This window comes from Megalops cyprinoides, chromosome 15 (genome assembly GCF_013368585.1).
Source record: "Megalops cyprinoides isolate fMegCyp1 chromosome 15, fMegCyp1.pri, whole genome shotgun sequence".
NCBI lineage: Eukaryota > Metazoa > Chordata > Actinopteri > Elopiformes > Megalopidae > Megalops > Megalops cyprinoides.
This window is the reverse complement of record NC_050597.1, coordinates 3,171,790-3,189,272: the sequence shown is the minus strand read 5'-3', so window position 1 is coordinate 3,189,272 and position 17,483 is coordinate 3,171,790. Positions and strand designations below refer to the sequence as shown.

Below are 17,483 nucleotides of genomic sequence, written 5' to 3'. Positions count from 1 at the left end.
TAATTCAGTTTGATTCACCTATACAAAATTTCAAAAGTTTTTTTTTCACATCAAAGCAGGCAGTAGTCATCAAAAATATCTGATTGTGTCTCTGTCCTCTCTGAGGATTTTACTCTTTAACGGTTAAAAAAAATCCTTCCTCCTTCCATCGTCTTCACTTTGAGCCCAAAGAGTGGGTGTACATGGCCCCCCATATTGCACCAGTGATACAGAAAAGCGGGGATTTCAGTATAAAAAAGTGGAGATCCACAGGAGCAGGAGGGAAAGGCCGGAGCCTGCCTGCTGGAACTGGAGGAAGAGGAGGAGGAGGAGGAGGAGGAAGAGGAGGAGGGAGGGAGGGGGGGAGGGGTGTCAGTTGAGGAGACACGTGGGCAGGTTGACGAAGGTGAAGATGTTGAACTCGATGAGGATGGAGAAGCAGAGGAAGACTGTGTACATCAGCAGGCAGATGAGACCCAGCCGGCGGTCCAGGGTCCATTTATTCAAGTGCACACCCAGCACCTGGGAGAAAGGGGGGGGGGGGGGAGAGAAGGGGTGAGGGGGGAGAGGGGGAGAGAGAGGGAGAGAGAAGAGAGGGGGGAGAGGGGGAGAGAGAGTGGGAGGGAGAGGGAGAGAGAAGGGGGGGAGGGAGAGGGGGAGAGAGAGAGAGAGAGAAGGGGGGGAGGGAGGGGGAGGGAGAGAGAAGGGGGGGGAGAGGGGGAGAGAGAGGGAGGGAGAGGGAGAGAGAAGAGAGGGGGTGGGGGGAGAGGGGGGAGAGAGAGGGAGGGAGAGGGAGAGAGAAAGGGGGGGAGAGAGAGGGAGGGAGAGGGAGAGAGAAGGGGGGGGAGAGAGGGGAGAGAGAGTGGGAGGGAGAGGGAGAGAGAAGGGGGGGGGGGAGGGGGGAGAGAGAGGGAGAGAGAAGGGGGGGGGGGAGGGGGAGGGAGAGGGAGAGAGAAGGGGGGGAGAGGGGGAGAGAGAGGGAGGGAGAGGGAGAGAGAAGAGAGGGGGTGGGGGGAGAGGGGGGAGAGAGAGGGAGGGAGAGGGAGAGAGAAGGGGGGGAGGGAGGGGGGGGGAGAGGGAGAGAGAAGGGGGGGGGGGAGAGGGGGAGGGAGAGGGAGAGAGAAGGGGGGGGGAGAGAGGGGGGAGAGAGAGAGGGCCTTCAGCTTGCTTTGTATTTGAGAATTTGTATTTGTATATTAAACATAAAGCCATGGCTGTAAAAGATTGTAGAGTCAAAGTTTGCATAAAACAGCCACAATGTTTAACCACTAGAGGTCACCGAAGGGACAAATACCCCCAGTCTGTTATTTCATGTTTTGAGTCTGCGCTTACTGTCAGGAATACTGATGCCAATAGAAGTCCCACAGAAAAGATGAGTCCTTTGCTGTTCAGATCAATCTGTGGAAGGAAAAGAGGATTTAACTGAAGAGGCCATGTTTCATGTCATCCTGCCTAAAATAACTATCAGTCCTCTTGCTCTGGAAGTATTAATTACACTCTGAAACATACCTTGCAGCTAACTGAGACCAAATGTAACAAAATTCAGTCAAGTGTACACCTGTAAGGTTTTGCTCAGCGACATGGAGAAAATATTTGCATCACACATGTGGAGCTATACATAGGCCTACGTGTCCATGAGGTGGATACATGAGTGAAGACTATGTAATATAGATAAACCTTATATAGACAAATATAACCTTATATATAAACCTTATATACCAAATATAAACCTTATATATACAAATATAACTATATTTGTAACCTCAAGATAGAATTGTGAAGGCTGGGAGGTGTTGTGATGTTTTTTTTTTTTTTGTAATTTTAAATTATTCTTTTATTATAGAATTTTATTACATTTTTAAGAGGTGCGCAAAGGGTTGTGGAGTTACTTTTTGCTGACTCTTCAAATTCTGTGCTTATCTACCCTAAAAGGTACCCCGTTTTTGTGGAGAGTAAAAATAACATGGTCGCCCGGGAGCAACAGCGAGGCAGAACATCACTGTAAAACACAGGGACATGTTTGTCTTGAGGGAGCAGCTGGGCACATTCTTCCGTGGTCTTGGTGTCGGACATGTGTGTTCAATTTGTTGAGGCCGGCCTTCTGCGCTGTACAACAGGTGTACGCTAAGCCACATTTCTCTTGGAGGGCTTTCAAATTCCTCTTTTCCTTTAAAGTTTTCTCAGCCTCTTGTAATACTAGAGGAAGAACGTGTTCACAGATAAAAAGCCGAAACGGGCTGGACAAACATGTGGAGTTCATACACAACCTCAGAGGGCACTCGGAGGATAACGACTTTGAGGCTTCTCAAAAATGTACATAGAGCCTCGGGCTCCAGCTTTTATACAGGATGTTAAAATCAGGAGTAAAATACCTGAAAAGACATCTGATACACACTCTCTGGCACTTTCAACATTGTTTTTACCAGAGCAGGGCCTCACAGCATGGAGGAATATATTTTCGGCAAGAGAGAGGGCTGAGCTGGAGCTGGAGCAATGAAAGGCAACAAACACCAGGGGGCGCTGTAAGAACTCACATAACTGCCGTAGTCAATGGCAAGGGTGCGAATTGCCCAGGGCAGGCCCAGACCAATCAGAATGTCGAAAACGTTGCTGCCGATGGAGTTGGAGACTGCCATGTCGCCGAGGCCTGGGAGGGCAGAGAGAGGAGGAGATGGAGATGAGGCTGATCTATTTCACGCTGTTCTGCCTCATTTTATATCCCGGAAATCCTTAATGCACCACATAACAGCACAGCGTCGCAGAATCACAGCCCCACATCATGACGCATACGTACTTCAAAGCCCATTAATTATTATATACCCTTTCTACAGTGAACTTAACCAGAGCTCAGTCAGAGAGATACTAGTATAGGAGGAAAAGAACTTGCACCAGTAATGATAAATATTGTATACTGTATCCAGTGGGTGAATTTAGGACATTTTTTAGGAGCTACAAAGAACAGCATTACAAATGCACTTCTTTCCTATTTCCCCTTCTGTTCCTCTAAATTGAAGTGGATGAATATTTCATGTGGAATGGCTTTGAACGTAACAAATAAACAAATATAACAAAAGCAGTCGCTGCTTGAGTGTGGCCTCAGCAAACCCTTGCAGAAGGCCACATCCTGCTCTCTCTCTCTCCCTCAACTAATGACCATGCTTAGGAGCCGTGCTGAAACATTCATGAGGTCCCAAACCCGAGATTCAAAGGGGAAGATCACCGCAGCGCAACAATGCCGGCCCAGTTCAGTGAGGCCGGTGCCGGAGCCGGTCCACTGAGAGCACAAGGAAACGCACCTCCCCTGAACCACATGACCCCAAAGGTCAGGGAGTACCTGCTGTTCATTTCAACTCCTCTTTGTTCTCTAAGAGCTGAGCTCTTCCTTCAGCTGTCTGTTTCTGACTGGAGTTGACTGACTGACTGAGGTTTTATCGATACACACGGACTTTACTGTATTCATCCCTTCGCATAGCAATGGTCACTGTGGTCACATGGCTTCAAACTAAGATCAGTTTACACAATGCTATCAGCTAAACTTCAGGTGCTTCAGGTAATTTAAACCAAAGTGATTTCATACCACAACTCTAATGTTTATATACTACCCATTGTTCAAATGGCAGAAATTCAGGTTAGCTACCTTGCCAGAGGTGCATGAGAGCAATGCTCCAATCCGGACTTAAATCTCCAAACTTCTCTAACCACTCCTGCCATACAACCAGCATGCCTCACTGCTCACCTCTGTCACACCTCTCCTGTGCTGCGGTGCCTGACAGGAAAGACCCCAGGTGCTGACCCACCTGAGTCCCTCGCTGACACAGGAGAGGGCGGCTGCTTTGGCCCAGGTGCGCCTACCTTGTCGTGCCACGATGAGGCTAGCCATGCAGTCGGGGACGCTGGTGCCAGCTGCCAGGAAGGTGATGCCCATGATGACATCAGGGATGCCCAGCGTGTACCCGATCACCGTCACCTGCAACAGCAAAGACGTCCGCGCCCCTTAGACACCTCACAAAGGCAGCATCCACAGCCAATACAAACCCAGACACGGTGAGGGATTGTGACATCACAAAAGGCAAACAAACAGCGGTCCCTCCCAGCCAGGTCAGGGCTGCAGGACATTAGTGGTGAAGGTGGTGTGACTAGGTCAGGTTAAAGGCTTGATGCTGAGGTTAGGTCCGAGGTGACAGTTAGGATGAGGGTTAGGGTGTGGTGCTCAGGGTCTCCTCACCATCCACACCATGACGTAGGAGAAGGCGGCGATCCACAGGGTTGAGGAGAAGAAGCTGACCATGAAGCAGCGCTCCCAGCGTGGGCTTGCGCAGTTGGGCACAGTGAAGAAGAGCAGCAGGCACAGCGGCCAGGCCAGCATCCACTTCAGCTTGTTACAGGCCCCGGCTGCACACAGAGCACAGCACAGCAGAGACACGCCCCCGGGGGGAGGGGTCAGCAGGGGGGCGGGGCATCAGGCACACACACGCTACCGCTGCCTCCCTGCAAACAGAGCTTCTGCTAAAGCCGCTTTACAGGACCCTGATTCCGGGAGAAAGCTAAACCCAGGGAATGTGTTTGGTTGGACAGCAGGGCATTTATAAGGTCAGCCTTATTTGGGTGACTGTCCTGGTCTTCACTTGGTACCAGTTGATGGTTCATGAGCTTAAAATACAGGTAACTTACCTAACTTTACCTTTAAACTTTACCTTTAAAACTTCAAAGCCTGCTTTCTTCGGTTTTCCTCAATTAGCAATCAAGCAATTGATTACCTGAGTAATCCCTGCCAATCAGATGCTAAGTCCCTTTCTCTTAATTGCACCTTGTGATATTGTTTATATATTTTTTCTTTTACATCACAGACTGGTTCAGGATTTGTACGAATCTACTGATTAGTTTAACAAGATAGCCGTTCTCTCTGTTCTCTGTGTAGTTTGGGCTGCATACAATTAAGAGAAAGGAAATCACCTGTCCTGGGTATTTATTATATATATATATGTAACCACTGAATTGATCAACATGTACAAAAGTCAGTCAACAGGGTTTTGCCCTTGTGCATAAAAGCAGGAACTGGTTGACTGGATTTCAGGCAATTCATTTTTTGTGGATACTTAAAATTTGATTAATATGTACTGTCCCTGTCAAATAAATTACTGTAATATGTGAATAAGCTAATTCCAGTTGTTAGTGGTTGAAAACTCAGCTCAAACCTCAAAGCAAATTATGACCAAAGTCTACATTGTATCTTGGCTTTAAATTTAAAATAAATTTATGATCCAATCAGATCCCAATACACTTGAAAGCTGTATGTTCCTCTAACTCAGACCCCTCACAGGTTATAATTTTAAGAGTAAAGGTAGAGCTAGGGTTTCTTTTTTTAAAAAAAAAAAAAAAAAAAAGGTTTAATAAAAGACTGAAAAAGACTTGCTGAACTTTGTCAAAGCGGAGCTAACAGAAATTAGGGAGGAGCCATCAGAATATAAATACTGTCATCTGTATAGAGATTAATAAACAGCTACGTGTTACTTGGTCCATTATATTTATAGGTAGAAAAGAGGGTAGGGCCTGATACATAACCTTGAGGGGCTCCCTTTATTACTTACACTGACACTGAAAAAACACAGAGTCAGAGTCAGAGAATCGATTCAGGCACCAGGTAAACCAATGCTGCTGAAAACTGTGAAGCAGGTGAAACTCAGTGATCAGCAGTGATAACCTATGGCTATGGGGTTTTCAGCTAACAGTCCTGCTTATTATTCAAGGAAGAGAAAGTTAAACCCAGAGGTAAATTAGTAATGACTTTCCTGCCTGCCCTTTAAATATGCTGTTTTCACTTAGACTGCATTTGTGGAAATAATCAAACTAGCAATTATAATACAATTGTATTGTATTATTATTAGTTAAAGTTAGTAGTGGTTAGCGACTGCTAGGTTAGTGCACTGTAGTTCTGCTTTATGTTTTTTCATTCCAGAAGAGTGTGTTTAATTACGTATTAATTCCTACTTTTCATCTGCAACACTCGTGAAGCCATGACTTCATCCGAACAGCTATGGTAGTCACCACCACATATTAGCCCCTTATATATTTTAGCCCTGCAGCGACGGCGACGGCATTGTTTAAAAGCAGCCGTGCAGCAGGGTACCTGGGGCGTGGAAGGGGTGGAAGGGTTCCTCCTGCTCTTCCTCCTCCTCTCCCTCCCCATCATTCTCGTTGTTCTCGTTGTCCTCGTTCTCGTTCTCCGTGTCGTTGCCGGCGTCGCCGCCCCGCCCGTCCTCATCGCAGTGGACCCCGTGGCGGCCGTTCAGGCCCCTGTCGGCCCCGCCCAGGCCGTTCTCCACGCCCCTCCGGCCCGGGATCCGCACCGTCACCTCGGGGTCGCCGTTGCTGAAGGACTTGCTGCTGATCAGCCGCTGCCTCTGTGGGGACCGTGCACACAAACACGCCAACCGTAACCATGAATGCATTCAGCAACACAGCCCTGCAGCTAGGCTCAGCAGTAGCAGCAGATTAATGACGGATTTTACACACCCGCAAGATACTGTGTTGCACCTGTGAGGCCCAATTCATGCTGGGAAATTACAATTCAGGAATTGAAGGTCCACATTAAAAAGAGGTTAATGGCTAAATTGAATGTAACACATACCTTTTACGGGAGACATTTATAATCAATGTGTTTGTTACAAAAAAAAAAAACAGGTTGTGTTTTCAGCTAGCTAACCTCTGTGATTGTTGATGGAAGACTTTTGCTAGCCAGCTACAACACATTTGCAGGATTTAAAGTTAACACCAGCTATAGTGAGTGGAGTAACTGTAATCCTATTTTAAAACTGTAGATTTCTGCTCTTTTACACCATCTGGCTAGGCACTGTGGCTACAGTCCTGATGCTCCAAAAGAATAATTACCGCAAATATGGATTTAAAAAGTGATTCCACATGCAAGCTGAGATTTTTCTTTTTACAGGCAGGAGCTCACCTCAGTGATGAGCATACGAGAAGCCATGGTGAGCCGGGTTCGAGGTGAGAAATGGCTGGTGATCATGATGCGCATGCCAGCCTCGGAGAAGGACAGCTGGTGGGGGTAGGCCGACAGCAGCTCATCCACCATCAGCACTGAGGGCTTGCGGTGGAAGGTGGCTGTGGGGGGGGGGCAGAGAAGCACCACACGCTGGTCATCAGAGCAAAACCACAGAGTTACGCAAAGGCTAACCTCACTTATAAATGTTTAGGACATAAACCTGGATTGTCTTTTTTTGTCATCACAAAGGCAAACAAATATCAGTATTTGATACTAAATACACAGCTAAAAAGAATAAAATACCATAACTTCTCAGCTTGCAAAAAAATAATATTTGACAGGGTTACTGTAGTTAATACATAATGTACAATACATGTGTAGTCAATACATGATTTCAAAATACAAAAGTAAGAAAGTGGGCGTGTCCTACAGCACTCTGTGGCAGTGCTACTGAAGAGAGTGTGGGAACGAACTGAGCAGGGTCACAGCAGAGTGTCACATGTGAGGGCCGGTCCAGGTGGGGGGCACCTGTGGCCCGCGCAGAGAAAGTGTCTGCATGAGCACATTGGATGTCACACAGCACCGCATGTGGCAGGGCTGACCCAGATAATGCCCCCCCACCCCCCCCCCACCCCCCCACGCCTCTGCAGGAGACTCTCCAGAGACACACTCAAAAGAAACAGACACACATAAGCATGCACACACACACACACACACACACACACACACACACACACACACACACACATACACACACACACATACACACACACACACACACACACACACACAGACAGTAGCGCTGCTCCCCCAATGCCTCTGCAGGAGACTCTCCAGAGACACGCTCAAAGGGAGCACACACGTGTACACACCGACACACATGTGATACGCGCTCAAACTGATGCATATATAAATACAGATGCTCAAACAGGACAAAAGAAATGTGCGCACACACACACACACACACACACACACACACACTCTCAGCTAAACCCCAAACAATGTGTAAATGAAGGATTGTATTTTGACTGTGAATAGCATAAGGGAAGCCCCAGTCTGTCTTCTCCTGAGCGGGTCTGGATGTGGCAGTGATCAGGTGACCTGTGACCCGTCCCACCTTTCTTGAGCAGAACCATGGTGGCGTCGCAGTTGTCGTCCAGGTCAGTGTTGCTGGTCGTACCGTTGGCCAGATTTACCGAGCTCTTCCTGTGGCTTTCTAGCCAGCGCTGGATGCGCGAGTTGAACCTTTTGGCACACAGATACGAGATGAACACTATTAGAAGGTTCAGTCAATTTAAAAACAAAGAAAAAAGTCAGTTGAAAAAGGTCGTAATAAACATGCACCTGGGGCACACACTTACTTCATTATCATGATGTAAAACAGGTACATCACAATCAAGATCACAGACTCCCACCTGCAAAAACAAACACCTTAGATCACACACCAAGTTCCTACACTGCAACGCACTGTACAGCTATAACAAAGGATATAGTGATGGTCAGACTCGCCAATCAGAGCGGCAAAGATCAGCTCTGAATTTCAGACACCTCTGTGCCTGCTGTATTTCATCGATTTAAACCCAAGATAATAGCTTGCAGCAGTTACTTACCAAGAGACCTTCTCGTCATAGATAAACTGCGGAGGAAAGGAGAGAAGAATGGTGTTTAATATTCAGTCACACATTACAGTATGTACTGTGTGAAACTTCACAGGCCAGATCGGCCTCCCTCCCGAGCTCACTTATTAATGGCATAATTTGTGAACGTAATTTTCCAGCGCAGTCATTTTCTGACACCATGAATATTTGTCGTGAGACCCGTTTGAACCCAGTGCAGTGATACGCAAATAGCCAGGCCTTTAAAGCTCATTACATCTTGCCCACACGGGTGCGAACCCACACTTAGCTCTCCATAGAAACGCACTCTGCCATGTAGAAACGGAGGACAGAAATAAAGGATGGACCCCTGCTCGGCTGAGTTAAAACCCAGGCCAACTTCACCTCTGACCCCAACGTAACTCCAGCTCCTGCTCCACCTCAGGCTCTGCCCTACAGGCAGATCGCTCTCAAAGCCAGTCATCTGTAGCTGAGCAATGCATGCTGGGAAACAGGATGTCCCTTAGACACAGCAGAGCCAAAAAACTGGGGAAATAAATTAAATAAATAAATTAAATAATAAATAAATAAAACAGGGGAGTGCTCTCTTTTAATTTTTAATTCAGCGATCTGACAGTTTGTTCCGTGACGGTTTGACAGTTTGGGATACAATTCAACAAGGACTTCTGTACCTTCCTCTGTGGAAGTCTATGAAGATTTCACCCAGGTCAGCCCAGCTTGTTACCACCAGCGCTTGAACTGCTGGAAAACTCAAAGTCCAGGAGCATCATCAGAGGGCAAGGTGAAATTAAACCTTTACGCCAGCGCACTCAACGGTAAGTGGCAGAAGTGTTTACTCAGATTTACTCGGAGAAGCCCTTGACCTTGAATGTATTGTAATTGTGCAGTAATGGATCAGTGACTCTGTCTGGGCTGGCCTTGCAGTTCTCACTGCCAAACTGTGTGCTGTGCGAGAGGGCACAACCCTGGCTGGGAAGCAGGTAGGAGTCAAATTTCACATATGAGTTAGAATGGAACGTCTCACATAATGATAACTATATCCAGAGACAGAGAGAGAGACAGAGAGACAGAGACAGAATGAGAGAGAGAGTGAGAGAGAAGACAGGAAAAGAGAGAGATGAAGACAGTAGAGATGGGGGAGACAAGGGGGGGGCAGTCAGAGGAGGAGGCGGAGCCCATGCAGGCGGCTGCTCCATCACAACACACGCCGCTCCATCGCAACATACGTTGCTCTGTCGCAACATACATTGCAATATTCAGCTAATTCCTCTGTAAGTAAATCTGCGCCAGACTGCAGCGCCAGCCAGATGCTGCTGGCACCCAATGAGCCGCCACTTCCTGCTACCATGGAGAGGCAGACTGCGTTCATCTTCACGGCGGTAATAATGACATCCATCACAGCAATAACGCTAATAATAACGGCTCCAAGTGTCAGCGCTGACAGCTGCAGCAGTTCTGAGTAAAGCACCTGCATCATAGCCTGATCCATTAATAAAGTGGATCCAAATGTGAAATATTTATATACCATGTTCCCTTATCCTGAGCAGCTTAATAGCTTACATCCCTACATGCTATCCATTTACATAGCCACATATTTATTGGAGGAATTCGGGATGGGGAACTTGCTCAAAGATGCTACCCCACCTGAGAGTGGAACCTGTAAGGTTTAGGTTAGGAGCTCAGTGTGACCGCTGCAGGGCACTGAAACGTGCTCTCTGTGTCCCTGACCCCTGCGGATGCACTCTGGTATTGAGCTGTGTCAGTTTCCCCTTGCGAGCCCAGCTCAGTGAAGCAGAGAGAGCTTCCCCTCACCACGATGAGCGCGGTCACAGACAGCGTGTAGTACATGGAGTCCCTCAGGACAGCCCACCAGGAGAGCCTCACAGCCTGCGGGAGGAGAGAGGAGAGACGGCGTTCAAATACAGCAGAAAACACAACAAACTCACACACACTCTCACCGCGATCACAGACACTGGGCAACAGGGCCAGCTCAAACAGCAAAAATACACTCTAATGCCACACACAGAAGAGAACAGGACAAACTCAAACGCACTCACACTATAATGAAAAACACTGAGCTCAAACAACAAAATACAACAGCGCAAACTGTCACGCACAGTGTGATCACAGACACCGGGCAGATGCAAACAGCAGAATACACTCACTCTAATGCCACATACAGGGAGGACAAGAGGTCAAACCCAAACGCACTCACACTGCTGTCAGACAATAAGCCATTTCATAGCATTTCAAACACAGCACTTACGTATATGCAAAAATCTATGCTAAAATAATTTATGACCTAAAATAGAGATTAATACAATCAGAAACCCTTTTTTTCGATAATGTTTTCTACTTAAGGTTTGGTGATGGTTCTATATTGGCTGTAACATAATTCTTTCCATCCTAAAAGGCCCAGAATGCGGAGTGGAGGCCAATGTAGGCCCATGGCATGTCTCATCACCTTAATCACCCTTCTGCTGGAAGGCGTCACTGAGCTCAGCTTGTGAGCTCTCTGCATGAGGTGCAAAACCCAAGCCTTCATCAGCTGTGTCCCCCACCAAAACTGTGTCCTCCAAAAACACACACTGAACAAAACAACACCCTCCTGAACACAACTCCTGATGCCTCCCCAAATCACAGGTCTGTTGTCTACGCTCTGAACTCAAACGTTTCTGATAGACCTCCCGAGAAGAGGGCATTTGTCAGGAGTCTATATTTAAAAATATATCGATTTATTAATGGATCGATTGATTGATTGATTGATTGATTGTATACAACGTTACATCTTGTACGGTCATCAACAGATGATCGCAGTTTTTAATTCTGCATTTCCAAACGGGGGTAAATATCAATCACAGATACAAATCCTCAGTGTAGCAGGGAGAGCTATGTGCAGGCTGAGGGGCCGTGCAGGTACATTACCGTCTTGTTTCATAAAGGTGTTATTCCCCTTAAACACTGTGGAGCAGGACTAATATCACAGTGTGCTGCACATCCACATCTGTAAACGACTTTCCTGCATTAACATTTAATCCAGCGGGACCTTAAATCTCCCTGAATGTGCAAAGCCATTCGGTCCAGCTCCACGTCGGAGTGCGTGCCCAGCTCTCCCTCATACATACAGCGCTCTTTAGAGCTTTGTGCATTATTCATAACACAACACAATCTGCCCCTCATCACATCGCAGCACCGCAACAAACGATGTAAAGAAACGCAGACAGAAAGCCTGATTGCGCTGCTGGATTGCAATACACTGTTGGCATGCCCTTGTTCCTTACATAATGCATAATCTGTATTCAATTACTGTTTTGAATCCTTTTTGGAGAGATTATCTCTGTCTCTTCACATGCGAACTCTGACGTGACAGTTTTCATCAGGCACATCCTGCTTATCCCCGTCTCAGGGTTTCTTTGGGGGCCCTGAGTACATGTGTTGTGTGACTGTGACTTTACTGTGCTGCTCTGCAGTGTAGAGATGAAGCTGTAAATCCGTGAGAGAGTGACCTTGATTTTTCGCTTCATGGCAAGAAGGGACGATCTTCCGGAAGAGGACGGACTCAGGAGGGAGGCGTCTCCGTAAGGGCAGAGAGCGACCGTTCCAGTCATGTGACCCACCCCCCTGGGTTCAGTCTGCACGTGTGACGGATAACACCCCCTGTCCCGCAAATCGGACGCGTTCATTCACTCTGCCCAGAGATATCCAGGGTAATCCAACGCCCAGTGCGGGCAGTCCAGAGTAATCCCACAATCCTCCAGGAGCCATCATCTGTGTGTTTTCTCTGTGTGTGACTCCCACGCTGCACCACCACATCCTCACGTGCGTGCCTGGGTCATGGAGGTGGTGTTAATCACAGCGGCCGAGCTGTGCAACTCATCTCCAGAGAACCTCGGGGTTGTCCGCTCTGAATCTTGGGGGTTTCTGCAGAGACCTTTCGGGGTGCCTGGTCAGAATGTTCCTCAAAAAGGGTGCCCCGAACGTGAACCCTTTCATTCACAGTTGAGTTCCAGGACTAGGGAGGACAGAGGTCATACGGACTACTGCCCGTCAGATTTGCACAGGGCAGCTCCTGCAGTGCCCGTGTGTTTGTTTGGGCAGGGGATCATGGGATTGCTCAGCGAACGCCGCGCTGTGCTGCTAGCAGATGGTGAAGGGGGAGAGAACGCACTGAAAGCCCTTTCCCTGCGATTCAGTGCGTAATAATGCTCATCTTTCTCTCTGACTCTCATCTGTGTTTAAACCCTGGGGAGGAGACGGCCTTGTATCCATACATACGGAGCTCAATGGAGGGGATTACCCCTTTCCTGACTGTGCTGGGATGTTTTATTTAACCAGGACAGCTGGCACAGAGAGCGGGGGGGGGGGGGGACGGGTGTCCACCAGTATCCACTCATTTCCTCTACACTTCCAGATCTCCCCCAACCCTCCCCCTCCCTGGCCTGACTCCTCCTGTCCAGTGTGGTTTTTACCTGGCCTGCGAAGAGCCCACAGACGCCGATGATGCAGAGGATGTTGAAGACCGCCGAGCCCACGATCGTACCCACGCCCACGTCGCCCTTGGTAACGAACACTCCTGTGCAGCGAGTGGAGAGAGGTATGTTACACACCACAACCCCATTCATGCCCGTCACTCAGCTGAAAGCTGGGTCCTCTCTGCCTGGAATAATGTACGTATGTATGTGCAAATAACTGCACAATGCCCTATCGTGGCTTCTGCAGCTCTGAAATATAACAAATGATCATTCCACTGCCCGTGGAGGTTGGATGGCGGGGGATACGTCACCGATGACAGAGGTGAAGAGTTCGGGCGCCGAGCTGCCGGCGGCCATGAAGGTGGCACCCGCCACATCCTCGCTCAGGTGCAGGCGCTGGGGGCGGAGACACAGGGATGATCAGGGACACGGACCGGCACGCGCTGGCCCACACGCACAGCACACTGACCCCCGCTAATGCTCTAATCCAGGGCCTTTGGTATCGCGCTATTGTGTATGTGTGCAGATATATATATATTTATAGATTAATTGTGCTAATCTAAAAAGCGCAAGACAGCTAGTCATCCTTTTATTTATAGAAGCTGCTTCTGCAATGGCAGTCCACACATGTACCTTACTGCAGGATGCTATATTGAACAGGCACTTTAAAACATGTTAAACCAATCTGGTAGGTTTTGTATCTATGCAACAGACTGACCTCACAGATCTTTTCCAGAGAGGGAACAAAGTAGTCATCACAGACCAGGGCCAGAGCGTAGAACATGTATACAGCCTGCAGGAGAGAACAAGAACATCGTTGCTAAGTTTTACACACGCACAGATGCATATGCATGCAAACACACACATACACACTCCTGCACACGCATGCATGCACATGGGCACACAGCCGTACATACACACACACATGCACACATGAACACACACATGCAAACACGCAAACACACACATACACACTCAGGCACACACACGTGCACATACTGTGGATACATTCACACACATTCAATTCAATTCAATTAATTTTTATTTGTATAGCGTGAAACTCTGCTAGCACATGAAATTCAAATTGTGACAAATCCTTACAAATAAAGTGTGATTACAAAGGCTTTCTTTTGGGTGAGGAAATCACGAAGCAGGCAACCAGCCAGTCGGATGCTATCAGCTGCAAGTCTGTCATCTGAGTCAGTTTTTAATCCCAGTGTGGCTACTCTACAAAAGGGTTTCAATCTGGGTGTATCTCTGAGGTTAAAGAAAGGTTGGAGAAACAGAGTCGATTGATCTGTTCGGCCTCATCCTTTCTGCTCTTCATCCCCCCCGTCCCACATCTTACGGAAGAGACCGTGATGCGTTCACACTGAAGGCACTGACACTCACATCTAACAGCGTCACAGTGTCATAATCACTGACCCATATGTGCTAAACTGCAGGACCATCTGGGTGGCCACTGAAGCGTGACCGGAGAGGGAGAATAAAGCACTTCAGGTGCTGAGGAGGGTCCTCTGTCACCCCGCCGGGAAAAGCACCCATTCAGCCCTTAGCTGGCTGAGTGTTTATATGTGCTGAACTGCAGCTCACAGAACCATTCCCAGATGAGCGGCTACGAGACTGAGGCTCACAGAACCACTCCCAGACGAGCGGCTACGAGACTGAGGCTCACAGAACCACTCCCAGACGAGCGGCTACGAGACTGCGGCTCACAGAACCACTCCCAGACGAGCGGCTACGAGACTGAGGCTCACAGAACCACTCCCCGAGGAGTGGCTACGAGACTGCGGCTCACAGAACCACTCCCAGACGAGCGGCTACGAGACTGAGGCTCACAGAACCACTCCCCGAGGAGTGGCTACGAGACTGCGGCTCACAGAACCACTCCAGGGTAAGCTGGTATGAAACTGCAGTTCTCACAGCCCCTCCCGGATGACCCACTACGAGGTTGCGCTGAGTGGCTCTGCACTTCCTTGTGGGACTGACTTCCTGAAAGGAATTTCCAATAAGAGCATGTCATTGAGCTACAATGCTGCACATTAAATGTGATGATTACATAAGAAGCTGTAACCCACTAAGCCTTGCCGTGTTGACCATGGAAAGCCCCGAAAGATAAAGAAATCAAACAAAGTGGATGAAAGGTGACAGCACACAGACAATCTACTGAGCTGACAAGTAGCACATCCCTTCATCACTCCCTGAATCCATAAGCAGAGCAGTGTGTATGTTCAGAATTCCATACGCAGAACATTGTGTATGTTCAGAATTCCATAAGCAGAACAGTGTGTATGTTCAGAATTCCATATGCAGAACAGTGTGTATGCTCAGAATTCCACATGCAGAACAGTGTGTATGCTCAGGATTCCATACGCAGAATAGTGTGTATGCTCAGAATTCCATAAGCAGAACAGCTCTAATGCTCAAAATTCCATAATCATCTGTCGCTGGATCTGCTGAGAGGAGTTCCCTCAGTCTATGACGTGCACGCTCAGACCAGGTCATTCTACCTCTGAGAGCAGAGCTTTTATTTCACAGCTGATGGAAGCGTTCACAGTCAGCCCTTAACCCTGGCACTGCGGGCACCTGAGGCGGCTCTCTGAAATAACCGCTTAAACACGGAGATTCTTCAGCAGATGTGCCACCGCTGCTGTCCCCGGGACTGCAGCACTCGGCCCCTAATTCCCCGTGACATCGCCCGTGGAGTGCGTGTGGGGGGGGGGCGGGGGGGGGGGGGGGGGGGGGGGGGGGGGGGTCCTGCCACAGCTGCATGCTTACACAATTCCATTTCCCCACATCAGGACACAAAAAAGGAAAAAAGAAAAACAAACAAGGCAAAGAAAAGCATGCAGATGCTGCCAGCACACACTCCATCCATCTCTCCTCAAATGCTTCTGGAAAGAGCTTCTACACGGCTTTTCCAAACCAAACCAAAGGGCTTCTACACGGCTTTTCCAAACAAACCAAAGGGCTTCTACACGGCTTTTCCAAACAAACCAAAGGGCTTCTACACGGCTTTTCCAAACAAACCAAAGGGCTTCTATACGGCTTTTCCAAACAAACCAAAGGGCTTCTATACGGCTTTTCCAAACCAAACCAAAGGGCTTCTATACGGCTTTTCCAAACAAACCAAAGGGCTTCTACACGGCTTTTCCAAACAAACCAAAGGGCTTCTACACGGCTTTTCCAAACAAACCAAAGGGCTTCTATACGGCTTTTCCAAACCAAACCAAAGGGCTTCTACACGGCTTTTCCAAACAAACCAAAGGGCTTCTATACGGCTTTTCCAAACCAAACCAAAGGGCTTCTATACGGCTTTTCCAAACAAACCAAAGGGCTTCTATACGGCTTTTCCAAACAAACCAAAGGGCTTCTACACGGCTTTTCCAAACAAACCAAAGGGCTTCTATACGGCTTTTCCAAACCAAACCAAAGGGCTTCTATACGGCTTTTCCAAACCAAACCAAAGGGCTTCTATACGGCTTTTCCAAACCAAACCAAAGGGCTTCTATACGGCTTTTCCAAACCAAACCAAAGGGCTTCTACACGGCTTTTCCAAACAAACCAAAGTCAATCCCTCTTCTCTCTTTTATCCCTCATCATCACCATCCTCCTCTGCATCATCATCATCATCATCACCATCATCATCGCCATCATCATCACCATCCTCCTCTGCATCATCATCATCATCATCATCATCACCATCATCACCATCATCATCATTATCATCATCCCCATCATCATCGCCATCATCATCGCCATCATTCTATATTTTGAATTGACATCATCATCATTTACATTTTGATTTTTTATTTCTCTAATTCATTCACTGATTTGCATAAGAACTTGAAGAGCAGAATAAACTTGTCAGCTCCTGCAACTGAAGTCCTGTCCCATGTCCCCAGTTACTGCTTTCAGCAGCACTGTAAATTATAAAACACTGTGAACTTCAGATCCTCGAATCAAGCATGAATGCTTCTTATGCATTTTTGCACATCAATGTAGCTTCTAATAAAATAATTATGAATTTAATATGCATTTAGAAATAATCTTGATATTGTAATACCTAACTTGTTAATAACCATATTAACAACTGCGATGACTTTCCACTTTGTTATAGCTCATAAATTATCAGCAAAATGACGACACAACTAATTTCCAAAAAAAAAAAAAGAGAAAAAAGTCACACACGCAACACCAAATTAAACTGCATCACTTCTGTGAGCAATAACACAGCAGACAGAAAATCCCACATCACAGTGCACCCTGACCATCCTTTTCGTATGCAGATCAGTGTGTGGAGCGCGGGTTTGGAGGAAGGGCTGCATTCTCTGTGTAAAACAGCACCGCATGGCAGTCTGGTTGTAATTGTGAGCCTGTTTACAGCTGCAGTAACTATCCAGAGGTGCTGGCAGG

At 47.7% G+C, this 17,483-nt stretch overlaps 1 protein-coding gene across 1 annotated transcript in view; it reads right to left on the bottom strand.

Annotated features, from left to right (window-relative positions):
* Nucleotides 1–207: 207 nt before the first annotated feature.
* slc24a3 (solute carrier family 24 member 3) overlaps nt 208–17,483 on the bottom strand; it is a 67,439-nt gene continuing 50,163 nt past the window's right edge. The window contains exons 4-17 of the mRNA XM_036546621.1: nt 13,786–13,860; nt 13,379–13,463; nt 13,065–13,168; nt 10,408–10,482; nt 8,590–8,615; nt 8,341–8,394; nt 8,097–8,224; nt 6,938–7,098; nt 6,107–6,380; nt 4,205–4,371; nt 3,832–3,946; nt 2,514–2,626; nt 1,312–1,377; nt 208–501 (exon numbers count right to left, since the gene is read on the bottom strand). Of these exons, the coding sequence (XP_036402514.1) occupies nt 352–501; nt 1,312–1,377; nt 2,514–2,626; nt 3,832–3,946; nt 4,205–4,371; nt 6,107–6,380; nt 6,938–7,098; nt 8,097–8,224; nt 8,341–8,394; nt 8,590–8,615; nt 10,408–10,482; nt 13,065–13,168; nt 13,379–13,463; nt 13,786–13,860 (1,593 nt within the window). The 3' untranslated portion in view covers nt 208–351. The remainder of the gene's footprint in view (nt 502–1,311; nt 1,378–2,513; nt 2,627–3,831; nt 3,947–4,204; nt 4,372–6,106; nt 6,381–6,937; nt 7,099–8,096; nt 8,225–8,340; nt 8,395–8,589; nt 8,616–10,407; nt 10,483–13,064; nt 13,169–13,378; nt 13,464–13,785; nt 13,861–17,483) is intronic.